Here is a 26,421-nt window from a genome sequence, read left to right as displayed (position 1 = left end):
ACTGGAGAATGAAAGTTTGCATCTTATTTATTTATCTACGACAGTCACTCCACTATTGAGCTTTAATGTGGTCTCCATGGTTGTCCGGTCACCACTGTGCTCCATTCACTGTAGTGTCCTGCACCGGTGAAATCCCTGACCGCCACTTGTGCAAGTACAGTGGACCTGGGGCGGTTTCCTGTGATAAGGAAAGACGTCTGTTCATAGGGCCCAACCTGTGGGGTGCAAGGAAACACAAAACAAATCAGAAGGATTTACATAATGTAAGCTTTTTTAAAATGATTTTTGATCACCTTTGGCACATCTGTATTATTACAGTGACTTGCAAATATTAATTTTCATGTCAATCAAAGTGATTGTGCAGTCTTCCCAGCAATTTCCATTTTTTTTTTTTTTTTTTTGTTAAGTCTGTATTAGGCCCCTTTCACACTTGTACGACTCCAAAGTTGCACCGACTGTGGAGTGCAACTTTGGTGCAACTTTTGGATGGGTGCAACGTGGATATGACTTTGGCTTTGACCAGTTTTAATGGACAACTGCTGCACACAAGTTGCATAGTATAACAATTCGGTAGGAATTTCATGCAACTTCTGAGGGTTAACATTGAAGTCTATGGCACTCAAGTTGCATGAAAGTCAGACCAAACTAGTGCAAGAACTACTTTGAAGCTGCTGCAACTTTAAGTTGCGCATATATGAATGGGTATCATTGGAAAACATGGGGAATGACATGTCATGAAACTCTGATGTCTAAAGTTGCATGACAAGTTGCACAAGTGTGAAAGGGGCCTAAAGCCTCGTACACACGCACCGATTGTTGGCCGTAAATTTTCGGCCAACGTACGATCAGCCGATTGTCGGCTTGTTAGTATGATGCTTCCGACAACCGACTGCGACTTTTCGGCCGAACAAAATCTGGTGTGCATGCTATAAAATTTTTGTTGGCCGTCAACAGAACGCCCGATTGTTCGTCAGTCAGTACAGATTTCGGCCGACAAAAGTCTGATGAGCAAGACTGGCATGCTCAGAGAAGAAAAAACACACGAAAAGTAGACCAGAACATGACATCACTTCTGCAGTTGGTTGTTGTTGGCCGACAAAATTCGTCTGCAGTCTATAGCACATTTCAACCAACACTGGACAAAAGACTGCCGATCGGTCGGCCAACAATCGGTGCGTGTGTATGGGGCTTTAGACACATCTGCTAAACTGCACATGAGGCATGCCAAATGTATACCCTCAATACCTTACATCTCAACCCCAACTGAATGGCAGGTAAAGGAAGCACACATAATCATTTGATTTTGTTTTGTTTGTTTTTTTTTTTTAAAAAGCCCTTATTTATAAAAATATATATTATTTGCATGTGTGCACTACTTATCTGCAGATTTCTGTAGCCGCCTTCTGTCTGCATGCATTCCAGCGCTGGCTGCATGGCATTTCTTAGGGCAGGTTTCCTGATGGTTACAGCGGTGGACTATACCTGCGTTTTGTGCATCGGCATGATCACTATAGATCTTCAGTGGAAGAGTGTGCGACATTGTTGCAATACTTTTTACTATCTGCTCCCCTCTTTCCTTCTTATACTGCCCGCTCTCATAACTCCCCTAATGTGCATACACCCTGCTGTCATACCCTCTGCTCTTCTTTCCTGCACACAATGCCTGCCATCATACCATGTGCACAATTCTACAGCACATACTAGCCACTGTGAACCAAAGCTAAAGTTGTTGGTGCCACTCAGGCTCTGAAGGGTCCTCTTCTATGACCCAACCGCTAGGAGTGCTGGCTAGGATGAAGTTCGTCCTGGCTCTAAACATCATTGTATGGGAAAGAATCCTGTAAGCCGCACATCGCTGCAAGCCGTGTGTGGGAAAGTGTAACAACCTCAAACCAGGAGCCAACCAGGCCATGCCCTCAACGCGTTTCTGTCCGCCCCAAAGCTTAGTCATGGGGGTGACTAAGATTCAGTGTGGAGGGAAATGTGTTAGAGGTGTAGGGGAAACCCCAAAACTCATGGGTTTCAGTAACATTTTGACTGTTGAAGCCAGATTCTAAATTATTTATTAGAGAAACATGTAGGTACACAGACATGTTTGAAGAGCAATTCAGTCACATTACATTCTTTTGGTTTTGATAAACATTGCTCTGTCTTCCTAAGGACTTGTATTACAATTTATACATTCTGAAGTGGGTGGCACCTAGCTAACGAAATTCTTTTGAAGTCCCATTTGAGTCTTTGGTGACATTCTTTGATATGCGGATGGTCATTCACTTCCAAGGCTTGTTTGCTGAACAGGTCTTCAAAGGTCTAGATAGATAGCAATCTAACAGCTGGAGGTGTAAATGGCTTTTGAACACTACAGCTGTTATACAATATGACTTCTCACAACATATACATCCAATATATCTGCTTAATCATAAATACATGTTTGATAATCATAAATAAATGTTTGGAAAATAAAATGGTTGTTCCCTTGTCCTCATCAGAGGCGTAGCCTGCTCTAAGGTGGTTAAACTTTTTTTTTTTTTTTTTTTCCCCCCCCAGGATTCTTTCTTTCACATAGTATCCACTCTCCTAACTTTTGTTACCCCTCTCCCCCATGTGCTGCCCACAGGCATACCATCTGTACTCCTTTCCAGTGTATAGTGCTGCCCATCATACCCTCCATAATTCTTTCCTGCATATACTACCCATCATCCTATCCTCCACACTCTTCTCCTGCACATATTGCCCATGTGCAAACCTTCTAGTACTCCTCTCCCTATGTACTGCCAGTTGTCATACCCTCTGCACTGCTCATTATATACATACAGGGGAGGACTGGGCAGGGGGGCAATTGCCCCCCAGGCCACTCTGATGCTTGGTAAAAAGGCTGCACCACTTCTGCCACAGACTTGCCTAAAGCATTCCTGGAGAAGAGAAGTAAAAAGTACCCACCACTGACCTATTGAGTGTGGGATGAAGACCGAGCGCAGCCCCCGCCCCCCCAGCATGGATGGTGTAAACTGTCTGAGCAGAGGCCGGTTCCATGCCCCACTGGAGACTCTCCTCCCCCGGGCCAGCCCCAACCAAGCTGTCCTAGCTCCCCCCATTCACCCCCTGCTGACCAGGTTGGGAACCCGGATTCAGCCGGTGAGTAGAGTACCTGGAGCGGAGCTTTAGCCTGAAATGGGGGTCAAGAGGAGACCGGGAAGAGTGGGAGGGGGGGCCGAGTCACTGCAACATGGGCCTCTGGTTTGTACTTGCCCCCTGGTATGAAAGTTGCCAGTCAGCCCCTGTGTGTGTGTGTGTATATATATATATATATATATATATATATATACAAATATGTGTGTGTGTATCTATCTATCTATCTATCTCTCTATATATATATATATATATATATATATATATATATATTGCCTGCCATCATATCCTTTGCGCTCTTCACCTGCATTGAATGCCCACTTTGCACACTCCTTACACATCCTGCCCTCTAAGACACTTCTTTAGCATTATCTGTAATATTGCCAACCTTGTCTGTTCCCGAGTGGCCACACTTTTTTGCTAGTAATTACTAGCAGTAAATTTGCAATTTGTTTTAGCTGAAAATGATCTAATAAAATTTAGTACAAAATATGTAAATAAAGATAAAATTATCTTTCAGCTTCTTACCACTTTAAACATTTTAACACCTGTCCTTCTGTAGCGGATCAAATATGACAGAGGGAAATAGTCTGGATATGGCCAAGAAGGAGGTGGACTCCATTGCAGTAACAGTTTCCTGCTGTCTTGGTGTACAGGAGATAAGCTTACATTCACAGGTGGATCTGGCCGTACTGTTAGAAAATATAAATGAAAAATTAAATCACAACCTTTACCCTGTCCCATATCCCTCTTTAACTGCTTGCTGACTGCCGGTTGCAGATATACTGCGGCAGGCTGGCTCGGCTGTGTGAATCAACGTATAGGTCGATCCCCATTAGGCAGTGGGGATGCCGTTCCAGGGGACTGGTGGTACCGATTGCCGCCGGGCAACCACGATCGATCCCCGCTGAGAGAGAACGGTCAGCTGTTGTAAACCCAGCTGACCGTTGTTCTCCCTGAAATGATCACAGAGTGCCTATATAGATCGATAGTGCCTATATAGTGACTATATAGATAGGATCACAGGTCTCTGTGTTAATTTCACAAGCCCCTCCCCAATACAGTTAGAAAACACCCCCTAGGCTCACACTTAACCCCTTGGTCACCCACAGGGTTAACCCCTTCCCTGTGAGTGTCAGGATTACAGTAACAGTGCATATTTTTAGCACTGATTACTGTAGTAATGTCACTGGTCCCCCCAAAAGTGTCAAAAATTTCAGTTAGGGGTCCGATCTGTACGCCGCAATGTCGCAGTCCCGCTAAAAATTGAACAAATGTCATCAAAAGAAAACTGTGTGTGGGAAAAAAAGGACATCAATTTTATTTGGGTACAGCGTCGCAGGACCGCACAATTGCCTGTTAAAGTAAAGCAGTGCCGAACCGCAAAAAATGGCCTGGTTATTAAGGGGGCAAATCCTTCCGGCCAAGTTAAAGGCCAAGTTCACATTTTCACTAAAAATACTTTGTTGTATCAGTGTAAAAAAAAAAAAAAAAAAGCTGTGCAGATTTCAAAATAGTGTCCTTAGTTTTAATGGCATAATAGTAGGCCATGACCGATATACCCAAAGCCTTCCCCCTGAAGCAGTCAGCCGCATCCTAGCCACGTTCCGGGAAGCTCCAAAATGTTAGGCCCTCGCTCTCACTGTCACTGGAGTGAGTGTGCTTCCATGTTCCAAACCTGTGCATGCTCAGTACACTCTCCCTATAGATGAAGGGAGAGCCCACTGCGCATGTGTGGGCTTGGAATGCAGAAGCAAGCTTGTTCCTGGGTTGCTGGGAGTGAGCGTCTAACGTGTGGAGGATCCTGAAACTTCAGCAGTTAATCCCATTGGGGGGATTTTTAGTGGCAGGCTGTAGGGATGTCAGTCATGGCCGACTGCAGTGGTGGCCTGTCCATTAGGGGTGCAGGGGCGCCGCCCCCCATCTATGCATCCGGCCCCCTAATCTACATGCAAGGCGCCGGATTCCAATGGGTTTTTTTTTTTTAAGCACGTGATTAGAGCCAGAGGCTCTAATAGGCTTCAAAAAAGGGTGGACTCAGGGCGCAGAGACAGTTGTATGACAATAGCGAATTAATATTTGCTATTATCACACTCAGCCAATCAGGAAAAGGGTCGTGAGTCCCCATTCCCAATTGGCTGAAAAGAGAAGCGATTTTACTGGCCATTGGCCAGGAAGAGGGAGGAGATGCACGGCCAGAGGAGATGCATAGCCACTCGGGGAAGGAGGAGGTAAGGAAGCTGTCCATCCGACCGTCCTGGGGGGGGGGGGATTTGCTGCCCCCCCCAATTATGCACTGCCCCCCCCCGTATTATCATGCACTGGCTGCCCCCCCCCAAATTATCATGCACCAGCCACCCCCCCCCCCCAATTATCATTCCCCGGCCGCCCCCCCCAAATTATCATGCACTGGCCGCCCCTCCACCCCAAATAATCATGCGAAGGACAAACCCCCCCCCCCAAGTTATCATGCATCGGCCGCCACTGGCCGGCTGGCAAGGCATCAAATCAAAGATCAAAATGTCAAAACTGCACCGCATTTTTTAACACACTGGGCCCCTTACACTACCTGGTTCACTTTAGTGAAAAAGTGAACTTAGCCTTTAAAATAAAATTATTTGAAGAGAAATATAGAACTGCCATTGCTGATTTCCTCCTGAAAATGCTAATTGCCTTTCAAGACCTTCAGCGTAACTCCGCTTTTGTTGAGAAAAAAACATTCCCCTCTGGGTGATCTCTGTACATTACAAGGATTTTAACAAACTTTGTTGCAGATTCCTACCTTTTATTATTCTGAACCAATTCCTGTTTGTTTCTCTGTGCTGAGTGGGTCAAATTGGAGTGTTTTCATAATTATCTATCAGCTGTGGCAGCTGCAGGGCTCTGAGGGAATCTGCTGGGCCTGCATCCCTTTAGACGTGTTCCTATTGGGAGAATCTCACCAAAAATGACATTTTTGTTGCAGGGGATGTCAGAAATCTGACTTGTATCTTAGTGCAGACTTCTGGGAAAATCAGTGAGCCAATCACACAAGCAGGAAATGATGTTTCTGGGGGTGTGGTCAGTACACATTCTGTCTACAGAACACCTCCAGGCGGCCATATTACATTGCATTTTCAGAAAATTACAACAGCTGCAGATTGAAAAGGAAAGGTCATTTTTAATAACATTTAATTACATTATGATTTGTGTCCCAATTGTATACGCTGTATTGTTTTTTCTATTTTTGCAGATTTTTTTCCCAACAAAAGTGAAGTTACCCTTTCAGTATTTAATATTGAATATTTCTGGTTCAGTAAAAGGTGAAAGCCTGATAATAGCCATGACGGACAAGAAATTACCAGTTTGAGGAGGAGAGCTAAGCAATGATACATCACAACATCTAAAGACAGAAAATGATATATTCTAGATATCCATCCCCTCTGTAAACCCTCATTTCACAACTCACTGATTTTCTCTACAAAGAAGTGATGCAGCAGTGTTATTGATCCCAGCGGATTGACAGCTGTCACATTTAGAAGGTAGGGAACTTCTTCAAACATCTTGAAGTCTGTAATCTGGCAGCTGTATGGATTAACGTCAAGCTGAAGGCACTGATGGGGAGGGTCCGGACCGGTCAATCCCAGCCTGCAGAGTGACAAAATTCACAGTTGAAATAACAATTTGATCTGAGACAATTACAACTTCAAATAAACTATAGCTGGGGTCACCAAACTCTTCAGCATGAAGGCATCATCATATATTTTAACTAATATTTGATGGCCAAAAAAAGGTCAGTTTTATAGGTAAATAAATCCCCCTCTTACATCAGAGTCCCCATCAGAGCCCCTCCCCCTTACATCAGAGTCCCCATCAGAGCCCCTCCCCCTTACATCAGAGTCCCCATCAGAGTCCCCATTAGAGCCCCCCCCTTACATCAGAGTCCTCATTAGAGCCCCTCCCCCTTACATCAGAGTCCCCATCAGAGCCACTCCCCCTTACATCAGAGTCTGCATCAGAGCCCCTCCCCCTTACAGCAGAGTCCCCATTAGAGCCCCCCCCCTTACATCAGAGTCCCCATCAGAGCCCCTCCCCCTTACATCAGAGTTCCCATCAGTGCCCCTCCCCCTTACATCAGAGTCCCCATCAGAGTCCCCATTAGAGCCCCCCCCCTTACATCAGAGTCCTCATTAGAGCCCCTCCCCCTTACATCAGAGTCCCCATCAGAGCCACTCCCCCTTACAGCAGAGTCCCCATGAGAGCCCCCCCTTACATCAGAGTCCCCATCAGAGCCCCTCCCTCTTACATCAGAGTCCCCATCAGAGCACCTCCCCCTTACTTTACAGTCCCCATTAGAGCCCCCCCTCTTACATCAGAGTCCCCATCAGAGCCCCTCCCCCTTACATCAGAGTCCCCATTAGAGCCACTCCCCCTTACATCAGTGTACCCATTAGAGCCAAAGCAAATCAGGAAAGAGGATATGCACCGGAGGTAATTCCTTCAAATACTCCAAACCAGCAGGAAATTAGATCAGTAGGCATAAAGGAGAGAAAAATATGAAAAGCCACCAGACCCACGATAGAACTGGGGGCTAGGACCTCTGACATATAATACTGCTCTACGGCCGTTCCGCATGAAGACGCTTCCTCAGGAGCTCCTACTACCTATGCCTACTGATCTAATTTCCTGCTGGTTTGGAGTATTTGAAGGAATTACCTCCGATGCGTATCCTCTTTCCTTATTTGCTTTGGTTCAAGACCTGACGTTATACTATAAAAACGTATTAGCTGTCCTAATAAGACAGCAATATGGTCTGGTGAGTGAGCATTTCTGCTTTTGGGTGAAGAACCACTGGTGGAGGATTGATTATTTCACATTGGCACTGAATATTATTTATGGACTTATTTTCTAGCTTTTATGAAATGAGTTCCTATTTATTATATATATATACATTTTTTTTGCACTTATTTATGCACATATATATGTTTCACTGTTTTCATATTTTAAGCGCTGCAACCTATATTTTCCCCTTTTTTTTAATGTTTGTATATTCACATTGTTTGCAAGCTGCTAGATGAGTTATTTTAAGGCGCTGACTTCACTTTATGATTATTTTATGTATTAGAGCCCCTCCCCCTTACATCAGAGTCCCCATCAGAGCCCCCCCCCCCCCCCCTTACATAGTTACATAGTAAATCCAACGTCCGATCTGCTGATTTTCGGCTTGTTTAGTATGATGATTCCGACAACCAACTCCGACTTTTCGGCTGAAAAAAATCTGGTGTGCAGACTATAAAATTCGTGCAGTTAGTACAGATTTCGACAGGGAAAAATCTGATGAGCAAGACTGGGCATGCTCAGAGATGAAAGAACACAAAGAAAGCAATCCAACACATGACATCACTTCTGAAGTAGAATTTTGTTGACCGAGAAAATTCGTGTGCAGTCTAGGCACATTCCAACCAACAAAACACAACTTGGACAAAAGTCGGACGATCGGTCGGCCGATAATCGTTGCGTGTGTACTAGGCTTTAGTCAGGTTGAAAAAAGACAAAAGTCCACATGACTCAACCGATTAAAAAAAAAAACAGTAAAGAAAACCCAACCATACAATCCCATATACACAATCCTATACCCGCAGTTGATCCAGAGGAATGCGAAAAAACCCCAGCAAAGCATGATCCAATTGCTACAGCAGGGGGAAAAAATTACTTCCTGATCCCCCGAGAGGCAATCTGATAATCCCTGGATCAGTTTTACCTATAAATATTGGTACCCAGTTACTGTATATTAAGTCCACCCGGGAAAGAATCCAGGCCTTTTTTAAAGCAATCTATCCAGAACCCCCTCTGGAGGGAGTCTATTCCACATTTTCACAGCTCTTACAGTGAAGAAACCTTTCTGTATTTGGAGACTAAATCTGTTTTCCTCTAGACATAAAGAGTGCCCCCTTTTCCTCTGTGTTGACCTTAAAGTGAACAACTCAACACCAAGTTCACTATATGGACCCTATCATATCCCCCCCCTTTAATCTCCTCTTCTCAAGAGAGAATAAATTCAATTCCTCTAATCTTTTCTCATAGCTGAGCTCCTCCATGCCTCACACATCAGAGTCCCCATCAGAACCCCCCCCCCCCTTACAACAGAGTCCCCATCAGAGCCCCCCCCCCCTTACATCAGAGTCCCCCCCCCCCCGCATCAGGGTCATAAGAGTGCCCCCTTATTCAATCTCCCCATCAAAAACTACCAAAAGTGTCATGCTGCACTTAACCTTTTATCCAACCTCTATATGCCTGAATGTGTTATTTTGAAAAGCCAACATAAAGAAAAGCTAGGGGTAAAAAAAAAAAAAAAAGCTTGTGTGGTTTAACCACTTCTGGACCAGAAGGTTTTACCCTCTTAATAACCACGCCATTTTGTGCGATACTGCATTGCGTTACTGGCCCTTTTCACACGTGTGCGACTTGGGACTGCAAAGTCACATGACAAGCCGTACTCCATGATTTTCGATTTGTACCGTTCATATCAGTGCGACTTCCAGTTGCAACGACTTCAAAGTAGTCCCTGCGCTACCTTGGCCTGACTTTGATGTGTGTTGAGGTCTATAGACCTTAAGATTACACAGGAATTGCTTCAAGTCCAGTCAAAATAGCAGCAAAAAAATTGCAGTGAAATCACGCAACTTTTAGGTCATACAAGTGTGAAAGGGGCCTAAACTGACAATTGCGCAGTCGTGCGACGCTGTACCCAAATACAATTTATGTCCTTTCCCCCCCCCCCCCACAAATAGAGCTTTCTTTTGGTGGTATTTGATCACCTCTTTTTATTTTTTGTGCTATAAACAAAAAAAGAGCGACAATTGTGAAAAAAAAAAAAAAACAATATTTTTTACTTTCTGCTATAAAACCTTCCAAATAAAAAAAAGAAAATTAAAAACAATTTTTTTTTCATCAATTTATACCAATAATTATTCTGCTACATATTTGTGGTAAAATAAAATCCCAATAAGCGTATATTGGTTTTTAGCGGGACTGCGACATTGCGGCAGACAAATCGAACCCCTAACTGACACTTTTTGGTAAGATAAAATCCCAATAAGCGTATATTGGTTTTTAGCGGGACTGCGGCAGACAAATCGAACCCCTAACTGACACTTTTTGGGGACCAGTGACATTATTCCAGTGATCAGTGCTAAAAAAAAAATTGCACTAATGAAACTGGCTGGGAAGGGGTTAACATCAGGGGCGATCAAAGGGTTAAGTGTGTCCTTAGGGGGTGCTTGCTAACTGTATCATCCATCTCACTGGATGGACACAGAGATCTCTGTTCCTGCTTAGCTCAGGCCAATTGGGGTCACATCCCAAATTGCACAGGTCCATTACCTGACCCCAAATGGGCAGTCCACCCAAAACACACAGGGACAGGAATATCACCTACCTATAGGTAGTAATAAAGGTAGTGTGTAAGTGAGTGTCAGGCCGGATGTTCCAGGTACAGTTAATCCTTTCTGGGTACTCTGAGGCCCAGCATTGGATGTTCAATACCTGTGGAGGAACTAAACACATATCCATCTGTTAATGATCATGACATGAAATTAAAAAGTGTCTACATTTCTATCTAGAAGCTAATTTACATTTATTTATTTTATTTATTTATTTATTTATTTATTTATTTATTTCAGGTACTTCTATGTATGTATGTATGTATATATATATATATATATATATATATATTTCACATCTTTTTTTTCTGGCACTGAAAGCAAAAATCTGAGTTTGCTTAGGTCATCAAAATTTTCAACAATTTTGACAAATGTGGAATTAAAGCGGAGTTCCAGCCTCGGGGGTCAATTTCAGCTAAAAAATACCCCCGGGACAGTCAGGACTAGTACATTCCATAATGGATAGCCTCTGAACTGTCCCGGGTCACACTTACCTGTAAGAAGAAATACTTACCTTGAAAAATTATTCTCCAGCGCTGCCATCCCAGGTGTGGGCAGCTGAAGCCGCAGCGTCCCTCTTCGTGTCCTCTTCTGTGACGTCGGAGTCCCAGAATGCACTGCACCGGCCCCGCTCGTCACTTCCAGTGCAGGCGCGGCATCCTTGCACAGCTTCAAGGCATGCCCAGAAGCTGTTTAGCAGTGAATGCCGCGCCTGCACCGGAAGTCAAGGCGCATTGATGCACCGGGCCAGGCGCATTGATTCCTGGGAGCGATGACGTTCAGCCCCCAGGAGTCATCGCAAACCGGAAGTAACGGCGCGGGCCGCGGCCATAGAGGGAGGAAGTGGAAGGAAGGTGAGTATATTTTCTTCTATAATAAGGTAAGTGACCAAAAAAAAAAAAAATCGGCAGTATCCATTTCTTTTTCGGGTTGCACTCAGCAAGCGGATGGTCCAAAATCGATTTTTTCGATTTTGAGGCCGGAACTCCGCTTTAAGTGAAGGCTTACTTTCTGGCTTTTTATATCCATCAGGAGCATGGTAACTTCAGGGAACAGACAAGGGAAATCAGGCAGTTAAAGCGGATTTCCGGCCTCAAATACCTTTTTTAACTAAAAATACCCCTATAATACTAATCCATCGCTCTTTACAGAACCGCTATTCTCATACTTACAAGGTGTACAGTATTGGATTTTAGTCAAAATCTTACTTTTAAAAACGCTGTCTGGACGCGGCCATCTTAGAAGTGGGCATCTGAAACCGCAGTGTAATCTGCTGTGTCCTTCTTCCTGATTCCAGGGAGTGTTCTGGGAGTTCTTCCTGATTCCAGCCTCCTGGGAGTGATGACAAACAGCTCCCAGGATGCAATGCAAAGGCGGAAGTGATGTCGGTGGCCGCGGCCACAGAGAGGGGAAAAGGAGGAAGTACAATCAAAAATGCCCTGAAAATAAGGTAAGGCAGTGGTCCTCAACTCCGGTCCTCAGGGCCCACTAACAGGCCAGATTATAGGTATTACCTTGGGGAGATGCAGACTAGAGTACTGCAATCACTGAGCAGCAAATTATATCACCTGTGATGTATTTGAGTTATCTTGCAAACCTGGCCTGTTAGTGGGCCCTGAGGACCAGGGTTGAGGACCAGGGAGGTAAGGGACCCCCGAAAAAAATTGAAAATACCCAATTGTTGGTCAGCATAGTGAGCACTCCAGGAATCACTAAAGTTGCAAAATAGGCCGGAACTCCACTTTAAGTCCACCTGTTATGAGAGAACTTCTGAAGGTCGCCATTGCTTTGCTCCTGAATGTGATAGGTACCTGGCTGTCATGCTGATGGCCTTTAACACTTTGGGGTGGATTTATAAAACATGTGCACAGTTGTTTGTCCATCATAACTGCATTCAATTCATTCATTTGCAAATAGGGGAAATATCAAATGTTCTCTGGCTAAATTCTATGTAAGTCAAAGTGTGAATGTGGAAAATACTACATTATGGCCACTAGATGGAGCTGAGGAACCTACCTATTTCTTAGGATAGTCAGTGCCACCTAGTGGCCATAATGCAGTATTTTCTGTCCCATTCAATTTTGCCCCATTTGCTTGAAATGAATGGAATGGTTCTGGTGGATGAAAATCTGTGCAATCTTTTTTATAAATACATCCCTTTAAGTTACTGACAACAAATTTACAGGTAAGGAATTCTAACGTCATTCTGACACTCACAGCCTGCTTGTTCTGGGACTGAAACCAGAGAGGGCCTGTCATCAGGAGGCCAGAAATGGCTTACTCCTCTCATGACAGGTGCACTTTAAACTATTGAGAGCTATAAGAAGCCAGTAGATAATTTAGCCCACAACTGTCCACCTGTAACTGAAAATATAAAATTGTACCATTAATAAATGTATGGTGACAATGCCACCATGGCTTTAGTAGCCTGAGGTTAGCGTTATCATCTTATCACAGGAGGTTCACAGAGACAACAGAAATAAACAGGATTGGCAAGTATTTTGTAAAGCTTTACTGCTGTGATTAATGGCACATTCACTTCTCTGAGTGCCGCTGTGCTGGGCCTCCGGGTGGTGACTCTGCAGGGGACAGCACCAGAGAGGAAGCAAGCATTACCAGTGTGAGCCCAGGCTGGCAGGGGCACAATGCCTAGTAGAGCATTACATCTGCCTGGACCCACATTACAGTACTGCAGGGAATGGCGCTCATAACACCAGCACCTCTTTCTGCAGTATTGAAAACCCCAAGACCACCTACCCCTGCTGCAGGGAGAAGGGGGAAGAAGACCTGAACAGCCAGTAGACTTCTGGATTTAAGGTATGTGTAAGGAGAAATTTTAAAATCTGCAGTTTTTTTTTTATTTTATTTACTTGTGCTTTAACAAATGGAGCTATTAGTATACATGGTATTCGGGTTTCCATACATTGTAATACTGTCTAAACCAGGGGTCTCCAAACTTTCCAATCAATGAGACAGTTTACTGTCCTTTAGACTTAAGGGGGGTCAGACTGTGGCCAGTGGGAGTAAACAATGGCCCATCATTGGTGTCAGTTGGAGTAATAGTGCCCCATCGTTGGTGTCAGTGGGAGGAATAACACCCCATCGTATGTGTCAGTGGAAAGAATACTGCCCCATTATTGGTGTCCGTGAGAGGAATAGTGCCCTATCGTTGGTGTCAGTGGGAGGAAAAGTGTCCCATTGTTGGTGTCAGTGGAAGGAATAGTGCCCCATTGTTGGTGTCAGTGGAAGAAATAGTAGCCCATCATTGGTATCAATTGGAGGAATAGAGCCCATTATTGGTGTCAGTGGGAAGAATAGTGACCCATAGTTGGTGTCAGTGGAAGGAATTGTGCCCCATCGTTGGTGTCAGTGGGGGAAATAGCACCCCATCATTGGTGTCAGTGGGAGGAAAAGTGCCCCCTCATTGGTATCAGTGGGAAGAATAGTGACCCATCATTGGTGTCAGTGGGAGGAATTGTGACCCATTTTTGGTGACAGTAGGAGGCATTGTGACCCATCATTGTTGTCAGTGGGAGGAATAGTGACCTATCATTGGTGTCAGTGGAAGGAATAGTGCCCCATAATTGTCAGTAGGAAGAATGGTGCCCCATCAGTGGTGTCAGTGAGAGGAATAGTGCCCCATCATTGGTGTCAGTGGGAGAAATAGTGCCCCATCATCAATGTCAGTAGGAGGAATAGTGCCCCATAATTGCTGTCAGTGGGAGGAATAGTGACCCATCGCTGGTGTCAGTGGGAGGAATAGTTCCCCATCATTGGTGTCAGTGGGAGGAATAGTTCCCCATCATTGGTGTCAGTGGGAGGAATAGTACCCCATCATTGGTGTCAGTGGGAGGAATAGTTCCCCATCATTGGTGTCAGTGGGAGGAATAGTTCCCCATCATTGGTGTCAGTGGGAGGAATAGTTCCCCATCATTGTTGTCAGTAGGAGGAATAGTGCCCCATCATTGGTGTCAGTGGGAGGAATAGTGCCCCATCATTGGTGTCAGTGGGAGGAATAGTGCCCCATCAATGGTGTCAGTCACAGGACCTATGTCCCACTGTTGCTGTCTGTGGGAGGAATATTGGCCCAAGGACTGAATAAATCATTGACAGGAACAGGTGAGCAATGGCATCCTATATATTACTTTACAAATATTAACTCCTAATTTTTCCCATCATTCATTGTTTTGTAAAAACTTATGTACTGCACGTTTCAACTCACATCCAAGATACAGCTCCATCACAGATAAAACCTTGTCGTTGTCAGGGTTATGACAGCTGTATGTACCAGCCTGGTGCTTCTTCACTTCCATCAGGGTCAGCTGCTGTCCATTTTCATGCATCTTAGTATTATGAGGTATCCAGACCCCATTATGCTTCCATTTAACACTCAGCAACCAAGAGTCGCACTGCAAGATGACGTCGGTTCCCAGCTGCTCATACTGCTGTGTGATGGGAACACTCACTGTGAGAAGCAAAGATAGATAACTTAGCATCTTGACAAGCCTGCAATACATTGCTGTCTCATTGCTATGCATGGATATTTTGTTTTTTTCTGTGCAGTGACAACCTTCCCTAACAAAACATTCATTGCATTCAAAACACTTCCCCGAGCAGAAATATGTTGCTATAGGGGCCAGACAGACAGACAGTTCAAAAATGTGAGTTTCCTATGATAGCAACTTAGTTATACCTGAGCAATCCCCTACAAAATTATCCTTGGTCTTAAAGCCAAACTTCAAGAATTATATCTTTCTGCATACTTCCATTAGGCTAACCTGGCTTGAGTTTGGGGTGGAGGAACTTGACTGGACTGACCTCAACCCAATAGAACACCTTTGGGATGAATTAGAGTGGAGACTACATGCCAGACCTTCTCCAATATCAGTGCCTGTCCTCACAAATGCACTTCTGGAAGAATGGTCAAACATTCCCAAAGACACTCCTAAACCTTGTGGACAGCCTTTCCAGAAGAGTTGAAGTTGTTATAGCTGCAAAGGGTGGGCCAACTCAATATTGAACCCTACAGACTAAGACTGGGATGCCAATAAAATTCATGTGCATGTAAAGGCAGGCGTCCCAATACTTTTGGTAATTTAGTGTATCTGGTGGGTCATTGTGGTTGCTGTAAATTGCTGTAGTAGTCCATACTAAATACAATGAGAGTCGTAAGTGTTCCTGTTCTGTGTCCTTAGCCTCCCATTTGTTAGCTTGGTTCCGTGTAAAACCGAGTACACACTGGGCGCAAATCAGCCTGTTCAGCAGGGTCAGTGTGTACAGCTGTCTGTTTGACAGAAGCCGGGATTTTGTTAAAGGGACATGCTGGAAAACCAGCGTCTGATCAGCCAGTGGCTGCAATTGCTGATTCTGGCTGAGAAAGGGGGCGGTTCCCTTGTCAGAATACAATAGCACAGCGGGGGAGAACGTCACACATCGTTTTGTTGGTACATCGATCTGCCAGTTTTTTTTTTTTTTCATTCAACCCGCTGGTTGAAAAACTTGCAGTGTGTACCGGTCTTAAAGCGGAGTTCCAGCCTAAACACACACTCACATGTCCAACGGTCCAGCGATGCGTCTGCCCGAAGCCTCGCTCTTCTCCCTCTCTGCCTGCGGCGCCGGCATCACTGGTGTGGGCACCCGGCTGTGACAGTATTCGGCTTCACAGCCGGGTACGCACTGCGCATGCGCGAGTTGCGCTACGCGTCGTGATTGGCCGGCAATCTTCTGGGACCTCTGACATGTCCCAGAAGATTGCAGGGAGGGAGGGGGAGAGGAGAACTTTCGCGCAGGGCGCCGCGGCGCTCCAAGCGGAAGTGAGAGCGGTTTCCTGTCAAAACTAGGTACCCGCTCCCCCCCCCCCCCAAAAAAAATGACATGCCAAATGTGGCATGTCAGGAGGTTAGAACTGCCTAAAGCGGAAGTTCCACTTTTGGGTGGAACTCCGCTTTAAGGAGGCATATGTGATATCAAGAGGGCCTTTGGAAATTCTGTAAATTAGGGCTCAAAATTTCAAAACCTGAGCTACTAGCCAGGTCTTAAGAGTTAGGCCCCTTTCACACTTATGCGACCTGAAAGTCGATTTTTCCACGATTTTGCCACAATTTTTTTGCCGTGATTTTACCATGATTTTGCCGCGAATCTGACTGGACTATGTCTATGGACCTCAAAACGCATTAAAATTGACCCAAAGTAGTGCAGGGACTACTTTGAAGTCATTGTGACTTGAAGCCACACAGATTTGAACTGTACTCATTGGAAATCATGGAGTACGACTTGCAGTCCCAAGTCACAGGACAAGTCGCACAAGGGTGAAAGGGGCCTTACTCGCCACCAGTTGCCCCACCCAACCCCTACCATGCCCCGCCCCTAAACACACTCTTGTAAATTATCTCATGAAATGACACTGGTAAATGTTTTATGCAGAATTAAGTTACAAAAATAAATATTAACAACAATGACTTTAACAATATTAACATAAAGCATATTTAATTGATCTGACTGTGATAAATAAAATAAGGATAAGATATGATTGGCTACTTTAGGCACTGTACACATAATTACTGCCTTGTTAAGTAAATATTTTAATATTATATTAAATATAGCATTAAAAAAATGAAAACCAATGAATGACACTTTCACTGATTTAGGATGCAGAGAGACTTACAGAGGAGCACACCACTGGACAGGGGAGCGGGAACTGCCAAAGTTAACTTTTTCTATTAACACGTTAATGATTGGTTGCTAGGTGGTCCAAGCACCCAATCACCAGCTTGTTAATAAAAAACGAAAAATTTTGTCAGCTCCCGCCCAACCCCTCTCCCCGGCCCTCCCCCGTTACGCCCCCACCTTATCTAGCTTTTTGCTGAATCTTGCTGTATGCCAGGCCCTGCTAAGAGAATGACAGGGGGCGGAGACTGAGAGGAGAATCAGCTCCTGTTCAACCCCGCCTGCTGGCAGCACCCGCCAGCTAATGCGAGCAGGCAACTGGAAATTTTGAGGGCTGCCATAAATCACTGTAGTGGTCTGCTCTACATACAGTGAGAGCCATGATCTTCTTGGTTCGAGTGGCTTCCTCTCTGCACACTAACCATGTAAAGTTGCTGTGGCACCTCCACCATCCCTAGAACGTGTTGTATTTTTTTTCAATAGTTGCCAAGAATTTTCTGATTGGAAGAGTTGGAGAGAAGGAGTGGTGATGTCACAGTCTTTACTTTGTGCAATCAGAGAATGCCTTGTTTTCAAAATGCAAGGTGTTATGTGAATGGCGGAAGTACCAAGTGCTGATACGGGACCCTGAAGATTGCATTGATCACTGTAGTAGCACCGACTACTAAAGTGATTATCATAAATGGGAGGGGGATGTGGGTCCGATTTCCGGGGAAGCCTGGGATGAGGCCCTTCGGGTGGTGCCGGTCTGCTCTCTCAATGTTTCACAACGGTTGACATAATTGTATATCCTACTGAGGGTATACTATACTCCCCATAGACTTCATGCTGTGGGTTGGATCTCCACCCCACTGTGCACTAGGTGCAGGCGGGTTCATGGGGATTTGATCCATCTACTGTGGAGATGCCCCAAGTTACACACATACTGTAGGGGGGTGCTGGACACTCTTAATGGTATATTTCAGACCTCTATTCCTTTGGATCCAAAACCATGCCTGCTTAACTTGCCGGACGATTATGACTTAGAAGGGTGTGCCAGAGAGGCAATGTTTCGGTCCTTATTTTTAGCTCGCACATTGATTATGCTACATTGGAAATCAGAGAACCCTCCTACTGTAAGGGAATGGATCAATAATGTAGGCAATGCGCTCAGAATGGAGAAAATGTATCAACATAGGGGTAAAGCACACAAGTTCGAGAGATTGTGGGGACCATGGCTGGATATACCTGTAGCAACAGAAAAAAGCCGCTCAGGTGAGGCGAAGCACTCCGGTGCCGGTCGGATCCGCCATCCAATCGTCATACAGACATGGGACAGGTTGACGCGTTTCACGATTCCACAGATCGCTTACTCATAACCATAACTCATTGGTTATGAGTAAGCGATCTGTGAAATCGTGAAACGCGTCAACCTGTCCCATGTCTGTATGATGCACCTATGTATTCAAGTTTATGGGAATAAAACACTTCCAGTTTATTTACTCCTGAGTGCGGTCAAACTTTTTCTTTGAACACTTGACGATTGGATACACCTGGGCTTGCCCCGGTGGACCTAGTCATGGATAGACTACTAGGCGGGATTGCTGGTTGAACAGGATGCATTCAAGTCTTTGTTAGAGGTGGAGATACCAAGGTTGGTGATATTGATATTCCGGGAGGGGGAAAATGTTGTATCTGTTATATATGTGTCTGGAAGGTATAACTAATGCTGACGTGGCTTTTTCTATCTTATGTATGGCAATATTGCTGTTCCAGTGACATGCCATATTGACTTGGGTTGTATGTATTTTGTATATGCGTTCTGTTTTTTTTTTTGTTAAAAAAAAGTTTATTCTTTGGATTAAAAAAAAAAGTGATTATCAGCTTTCACAGCATATCCTCAGGTATGGGAAATGCATACTTGAAATTAAAGACTATCAAGTCTGACTAATACCAGAAGCCAATTCTTTCCATATCACTAGTATTATCGCAATATTTTCCTACTTCACCTGTGTTCTCCAAGAAATCAAAAGGAGAAGGCATAAGTAGCAGGACGCCGAGCCCGAGCAGCAAGATCATCCTCCTGTTACAACAGAAAAAAACAGATACTCAGAAGACAACTCTACCTCTTAAAATTACAACAGCAAAATAGGGATCATCATATGAGCACAAAACTGATACTGGAAATCCATAGGAAAACCCAACATAGACATCATAGTGTGTCTTTAGCCAAAACCTTTTTTTGTGTTGGATGGAGAAGAAAAGGGCTAGAACCTTTATTAAGTTTTAATTTCTGTCTGTGTCCCCACTGGAGTTATTCATCATCTTTGTTTGTTTTGGTGACCATTGTCCATTGGCAGCCAGTGATGGGAAATCAAAAATTGTTATAGTTGCTGGAACAGGAGGCGAGAGGAAATCATCCAATGCTGCTCAGGAGACTGTCTAAGGGCCCTTTCACACAGGCTATCCAATCAGGTCCACCTGTCATTTTCAGGTGGACTTGATCGAACCCTACAGCCTCCCCTATGGAGTGGTGCATGTCACTCTGTCCGCTGACACCTGCCTCTATCCAATCCCATCCTGCCCGCAAAAAAAAGACAGATGGTGGTCCTAATTTCCATCTGCCTCAGACTGGATCTGATGGAAACGATCAGATGGTCCATTTCCATCCGATTTCCCTATAGAGGAGAGCAGGACTGTGTCCGTGTCCACTCTGCACAGTGGAGCAGACACGGACCTGTCAGCCACCTGCTCAGTGGAACGATCCGCTGCTGAGCAAGTGGAATCCGCTAAATGGAGCATCCCCTTGTAAAAGGGGCCTAAGATGGAATTTCCCACATGTTAGAGAGATTTCTAACATTTCCTTTTGTATCTTTAACCACTTGCCGACCAGCTGCCGCAGATCCTGGGGGCTCGCCAGTGGGGATGCTGATCCACGGGGCCGGCGGCTGCGATTGCCCCCGGGCACACGCAATCGCTTCCCGTGAATCGAGAACAGCGGTCTGCTACTGTAAACAAAGCAGACCATTTGTCTTACAGGAATCAATACAGAGCTCCTTTGTTCCTCCTATTTAGGATCACAGATCTCTGTGTTGATTTCACAAGTTCCTCCCCCCACAGTTAGAAAACACTCCCCTAGCCTCACACTTAACCCTTTGATTGCCCCTGGGTTAACCCCTTCCCTGCCAGTTTCATTATTACAGTTACAGTGCATATTTTTAGCACTGATTACTGTAGTAATGTCAGTGCTCCCAATAAGAGTATTTTGATTGGTTTGCGCAAAAGTTATCACGTCTACAAACTAGAGGAAAGATTTATGTCATTTTTATTTTTATTTTACTTTTTTTTACTAGTAATGGCGGCGATTTTTAGCAGGGCTGCGACATTGTGGCGGACAGATCGGACACCTAACTGACATTACTAAAGTAATCAGTGCTAAAAATATGCACTGTTACTGTAACAATGCCACTGGCAGGGACGGGGTTAACTCAGGGGTGATCAAAGGGTTAAGTGTGAGCCTAGGGGGTGTTTTCTAACTGTGGGGGGAGGGACTTGTGAAATGAACACAGAGACCTGTGATCTTAAATAGGAGGATCAGAGGAGCTCAGTGTTCATTCCAGAGAGAACAACGGTCTGCTGTGTTTACAACAGCATATCGTCGCTCTCTCTCAGCGGGGAGCGATCGTGGGTGGCCGGCAGCAATCTCGGCCGCCGGCCCCATGGATCGGCCTCCCCACTTCCTAATTAGGGTGGGCAAGCGCGCCCCCAGGAGAGCTCCCGCAAACTGCCGTGGGGGTACGGCGGTTCGCGCAGCCGAGCCAGCCTGCCACAGTATATCTTCGGCGGGCAGTCAGCAAATGGTTAAGGATACTACAGAAATTTAAGTGATTTCAGAAATTATCCACTAAGCAAACCACGGCTTAATTTACCCATGGATGCTGTAAATCACAATTCTAGATCCACTTCTGATTACTGTGTAAAATATTTTACAAGCCTAGTGATGACATAAAAGGGAGAAATAAAATCTTTCTCACTATATGAACAAAGAAAAAAGCAAAAAATAAATAAAATAACAATAATAAGTAGGAATTGACCGATTATCTGCAAAGCCGATATATCGGGGGCTGATATGCACTTTTCCCAATATATCGGAATCGCCCCCTGAGGTTACTGATATTGCAGATATTTCGGGAAAGTGCTGTACTGGAGTGATGCCTGCAGCTAGAGACATCACCCCAGTATCTGCGTCTATAGCCGATGGTCGGCTGTCTTGTAATGACAACCCATGCGGCTGAGAAGCCGCTCGGCTGTCATTACAAGAAGCGGAAGGAGACGTCCGTCCCCCCCCCCCCCCCCGCCGCTTTCAACGGCTCACCTGCACGGCGGCCGAAGAGAAGACCCGATCAAAGCCACATTCGGCTCTGATCGGGTCTCTATGTATCACTTCCGGGTACTCGGCGCCAAATTCAAAAAAATGACAGCATGCAAAACAGCCAAACTTGGCATTTTGAATGCTTTTAAGTGCAGAGTTGTGGTTTGGGTTTAGACCCCCAGATCCCTCCACAAGAGTACCTGTAAAAAAAAAAAAAAAAAAACATTTTATTAACGTACTAAAATATCAGCCAATATCCGCCGATACCTATATGCGATGACCAAAATATCGGTGTCGGTATCGGCAATAAAAAAACGATATTGGACGATCACTAATAATAAGTACCAGGGCTGGGACAAGGGAGGGCAGAAGGGGTTGCATTGCATTTTGAGGGCGAGGCGCAGGGTAAGAGAAATCTGTTTTAAATCAATTGAACCTATTCCATTTTAAGTTGCACATTTTAAATATTCTCTTGCCTTAAATACTCATTTGACCATGGGCACCAGATGACATTATTGTCTCTGAACTGATAAGCAGTTCTGGCATCAAAGACACACATTTTGCACAGTGAGATTTTCCAGTGTGTTTGAAGATCTTCCTGTAAGGCCCAACTCGTGGTCTGCGAGCATTGAAAGATTCTGGGGGGCCCCAGTATTGCAGTTACTTGTACAAAGTCAAGCAGAGACTGGCACAACTGCCAGTTCTTTCTGAGCTATCTGTCATCAATGGCCAGCCATAGTCAGATACAACACAACAGAATACGGCACACTTTTGGGCTCACTACAAACAAAAAAAAAACACAAACTTTCTATCTGGCAACAAAAAAATCCCAAATGCTTAAAGCACAAAAGTAAGAGATGGGAGAGATACTGAAAGTCCACACAAAAGACAAAACAGATACTTTCGGCTACAACATGACAATGCTAACCACTTTCAACCAGATTATGTGAAAAGAACTAAATGGATGTATGCAACCTGCCACCAACAGTTTCTTTGGCACCGTTAGGTGATGGTAGGTTCCTTTGTTTCTTTTAAAATCTGGAAAAAGGGGTTTAAGTATTGAAAGTTTCTCTGTATTTGGCCAACAGAAGTTATTACAATATAATAAACAACATGGCTAATAACAAACAAATACATTTTACTGATAGATCCTACCTTACTGAAGCACTATGGAATATATGGCTTTAGTTCTTCTGCAAGGTCTTTCCAAACGCTACGGTGTTGAGCCAGCTCAGTAATTTTCCGAAGGATCTCAGATTGTGTTTACATCTTAAATAGTTCCCCGAAGGAAATATGTGATCTTTCAGTTCCCATTCTGGTGAAAAACTAAAAGAAAATACTAGAAACAAAGAAAATGAGGAAGAACCTCTGCGGTGCCTAAGAGTTTCAAACCCCTTACGTGGTAGAATTCCTGCTTGCAGCATATGAGAACTTACCATCATTGTACTGGAAAGTCCATGGTATTTTTTACATACTAACCTCACGATGGTGCCTTTCACAGAACAAAGACTTTTAGACAGGTATCAACAATGGCTCTGGGATTTTTTTTAGCAGTGTAAAGTTACTGGTAGACATTACATAATCCATGTAGCTCACTGGATGTAAGGGAGATTACAAGCATTTTTCGTATTGTTGTGTGATAATATGCAAATTTAGGGAGCTCGGACAACCATCATTTTTAAGAGACTGCTGCCCAATGTTATTGGTTGATCTGTGCCCACAATGGAGCCTTTCTGTGTGCCAGTAAACTTGGTACACCCATCTATAGACTAAAGACGTTTTATCGAAAGTTGTTTTCATGGAAGAGTTGTGCCCAAAAAACATCACACATTGATTATGTGCCTGGAAGAATTAGGAAAATACGCCAGGGTCTTAAGTTGTCATGCCCATATTAGAAAACAAATGTAGGACCCTGGTTGCTATAGTCAACAGGAGCACTATCCTTTAGAGCAGTGGTCTCCAAGCTGTGGGGCCAGATGCAGCCCTTTGCTTGCTTTTATCTGGCCCTTGAGGCACCATTTCATCCTCTGACACTAATGAGGGGGCACAATTCCTCCCAAGGACCCCAACAATGGGGCCTAATGACAACAATTATGTGGCACAGTTTCTTCCAATGATACCAACAATGGGGCCCAATTCCTCCCAGTGACACCACAGATGGAGCAATGTTTACTCCCACTGATGCTGGGACATGTTCTACTCCAGATGGTCCGAGTACGGCCCCCATAAAGTCTGAAGGACAGTAAACCCATTTGTTTAGCAAGTTTGGGACCCCTGCTTTAGAGTACTGTTTGTTTATGAGGCTTAGGCTTTTAGTTGTAGATATTCTGATCCTATGGCAGTTGTCTAATGCCGTCATGCATATTCACTCTATGCAAATCTTATTCCCTGCACTGAGCAAACTTCAATACCCCCAAGTGTTTCCAAGCTGTGGGGCCAGATGCGGCCCTTTGCTTGCTTTTATCTGGCCCTTGGGGCACCATTTTATCCACTGACACCAATGAGGGAGCACAATTCCTCCCAATGACACCAACAATGGGGCCTAATGACATCATTGATGTGGCACAGTTCCTTCCAATGATACCAACAATGGGACCCAATTCCTCCCAATGACACCAACGGTGGGGCACAATTCCTCCCACTGACACCACAGATGGAGCAATGTTTACTCCCACTGATGCTGGGACATGTTCTACTCCCGATGGTCCCAGTTCGGCTCCCATAAAGTCTGAAGGACAGTAAACCCGCCATTTGTTTAGAAAGTTTTGGGACCCCTGCGTTAGAGTACTGTTTGTTTATGAGGCCTAGGCTTTTAGTTGTAGATATTCTGATCCTATGGCAGCTGTCTAATGCCGTCATGCATATTCACTCCACGCAAATCTTATTTCCTGCACTGAGCAAACTTCAATACCTCCTAGTGTTTGCAATCTTACACTACCCATTACAAACCAGCACTTACGTGAACAAATAACCAAATAACAAATTTTTAACATTCAAAATCAAAATACATTTTCCAGTGAAGAACTTCCACTACTAGTAAACAAAGTGCAAAAAGACCATATTCTGCATATGATGAGTGTGATATACTACACAATGAAATGTTCTCTTTTTTAATATTATACTACGATGGAGTGGATAAGGTGAAGATGGAAGATTACCTGAATAAGGGAAGCTTCTTGGGAGCCTGCCACACATAGGGATCATATTGAAAAGCATTATGTGATTCACTTATATATAAGTGGTAAGCTTCCTTTATCCATCCGAGGAATATTGGACAGATTGGTGGAAGCACAAACGGATTTGTTTATTTAGACTTTAGAATTGTATTGTGGACACATATTTTTACATACTTTATATTTTTTTCAAGTTTTGGTCTTTTTGCACTTTGTTAACTAGTAGTGGAAGTTCTTCACAGGAAAATATATGTATTTGTAAATCACGTCTTTTTTTATTGAACATTTTTTTATGCAAACATCTCACAAACATATCCTCATGTACATAATAATACCCAACATAACCAAAATATATAATAATTTTAAAACAAACACAAAAGAAAAAAAAAAAAGGAAAGGAGAAAAGGGAATATTCCACCTTCTCCCTCCCTTCTCTCCTTTCCCTATACCATTTTTAATTTATAACATTATCCAACGTATCCAGCCATTTCTTCCATACTTTTTCAAGTTTCTCTGGACAACCTGTGTGCAAAAAAATGAACTTTTCTTTAAGTATAGTCTCCTTAATTTGTGTTGTCCACTCCTCAACTGTTGGGGGGTGTGGTGCCAACCATTTTTGTGCTATAAGTTTTCGGGCAAGAAAAAGCCACCGTACTATCAGAACAAGAGTATTTTCCGGAATCTATCCAGTTCTATCCAGTATACTTAACAAACATATTCCAGGTTCAACCAATAAAACCACCTTAAAGACCAAATTAATAGTAGAGATAACTCCTTGCCAATATCGGTGGAGCTTGGGACACCTCCATAACATATGTATTAAATTTGCTAGATCCTGATTACATTTGGGACATGTTGATGTGTCCCGATGTCGCCACTTAAATAGCTTCTCCTATGTATGGTAAGATCTATGCAATATGAATAATTGGGTTAAACTATGTGTAGGGGATAGGGAGACTATAGGTAGTGTTGATAGAGCCTCTTACCCATTGGTCGTCTGATATATGTCCTCTACCCATTTTGCCCTTGCTGGTACACCGTTTCCTGACATTTATTATGTAATATCAAAATATAATTGAGATAAAAGTCCTTTTTTACATGCTTTTCTAGTCAGCAACAAAATATATACAATAATATATTAATGGTATTATGGCAACAATAACGGAATTTTTGTAAAATCTTACCTGTAAAATTCCTTTCTCTGAGTCCTCCGACAGTCGCCGCCTCTTCATATTCGTCACATATGGGGTATTAGACTTTGCTCCGAAGGAGTAGCTAGGCAACAGAATATGTTAACATTAAAGCTTTTAACATATCCCACCCTCAAGGGGTGGTCCCCTCAGTCAATACCCTCCTACTTCCTGCAACCATATCTCAGTTTTAGTGGAATAGCAGTAGAGTATACAACCAAACCCCAAAAGAGGGGCGGGGGCGGCGACTGTCGGAGGACTCAGAGAAAGGAATTTTACAGGTAAGATTTTACAAATATTCCGTTTTCTCTTACGTCCTCCGACAGTCGCCGCCCTCTTCATATTCGTCACATATGGGGACGTCCCAAAGCAGTGCAAACATGAGGGGTGGGAAACGCATCCGCGCCGAAAAGGCAACGCAGTCTCCGCATCAAAGAAAGGAACCTTACCAAAGGAAGGAAACCAGCTGGGCAACAGGAAAAACAAGTGCT

The 26,421-nt window shown here is 44.1% G+C and overlaps 1 protein-coding gene across 2 annotated transcripts; it reads right to left on the bottom strand.

Annotated features, from left to right (window-relative positions):
- Positions 1 to 22,872, bottom strand: EBI3 (Epstein-Barr virus induced 3). 2 transcript variants are annotated; one of them, XM_082272604.1, is made up of 7 exons: positions 22,723 to 22,872; positions 19,205 to 19,278; positions 14,773 to 15,015; positions 10,547 to 10,664; positions 6,578 to 6,756; positions 3,658 to 3,821; positions 1 to 215 (listed from the first exon to the last, which is right to left on the bottom strand). In XM_082272604.1, the coding sequence occupies exons 2-7, from the start codon at positions 19,272 to 19,274 to the stop codon at positions 63 to 65; spliced, it is 927 nt and encodes a 308-aa protein (XP_082128730.1). In that variant the 5' UTR covers positions 19,275 to 19,278; positions 22,723 to 22,872; the 3' UTR covers positions 1 to 62. The 2 variants fall into 2 exon arrangements, with proteins under 2 accessions (XP_082128730.1, XP_082128731.1); XM_082272605.1 differs by lacking the exon at positions 19,205 to 19,278.
- Between the last annotated feature and the right edge of the window lie 3,549 nt (positions 22,873 to 26,421).

Source organism: Pelophylax lessonae (genome assembly GCF_965119305.1).
Source record: "Pelophylax lessonae genome assembly, chromosome: 11".
NCBI classification, from domain to species: domain Eukaryota; kingdom Metazoa; phylum Chordata; class Amphibia; order Anura; family Ranidae; genus Pelophylax; species Pelophylax lessonae.
Note: the sequence above shows the minus strand (reverse complement) of the source record. Positions and strands in the feature narration are given on the sequence as shown.

Bases quoted from the DNA above. Each gene is read 5' to 3' on its own strand.
- EBI3 (XM_082272604.1), bottom strand. From the start codon at position 19,274: ATGATCTTGCTGCTCGGGCTCGGCGTCCTGCTACTTATGCCTTCTCCT. The intron at 10,665-14,772 runs GTGAGTTGAAAC...ATATGTGTTTAG, and splicing joins GATGGAGCTGTATCTTGGAT to TTCCTCCACAGGTATTGAAC. The intron at 3,822-6,577 runs GTGAGTTGTGAA...ATTTTCTAACAG, and splicing joins CTTCTTTGTAGAGAAAATCA to TACGGCCAGATCCACCTGTG.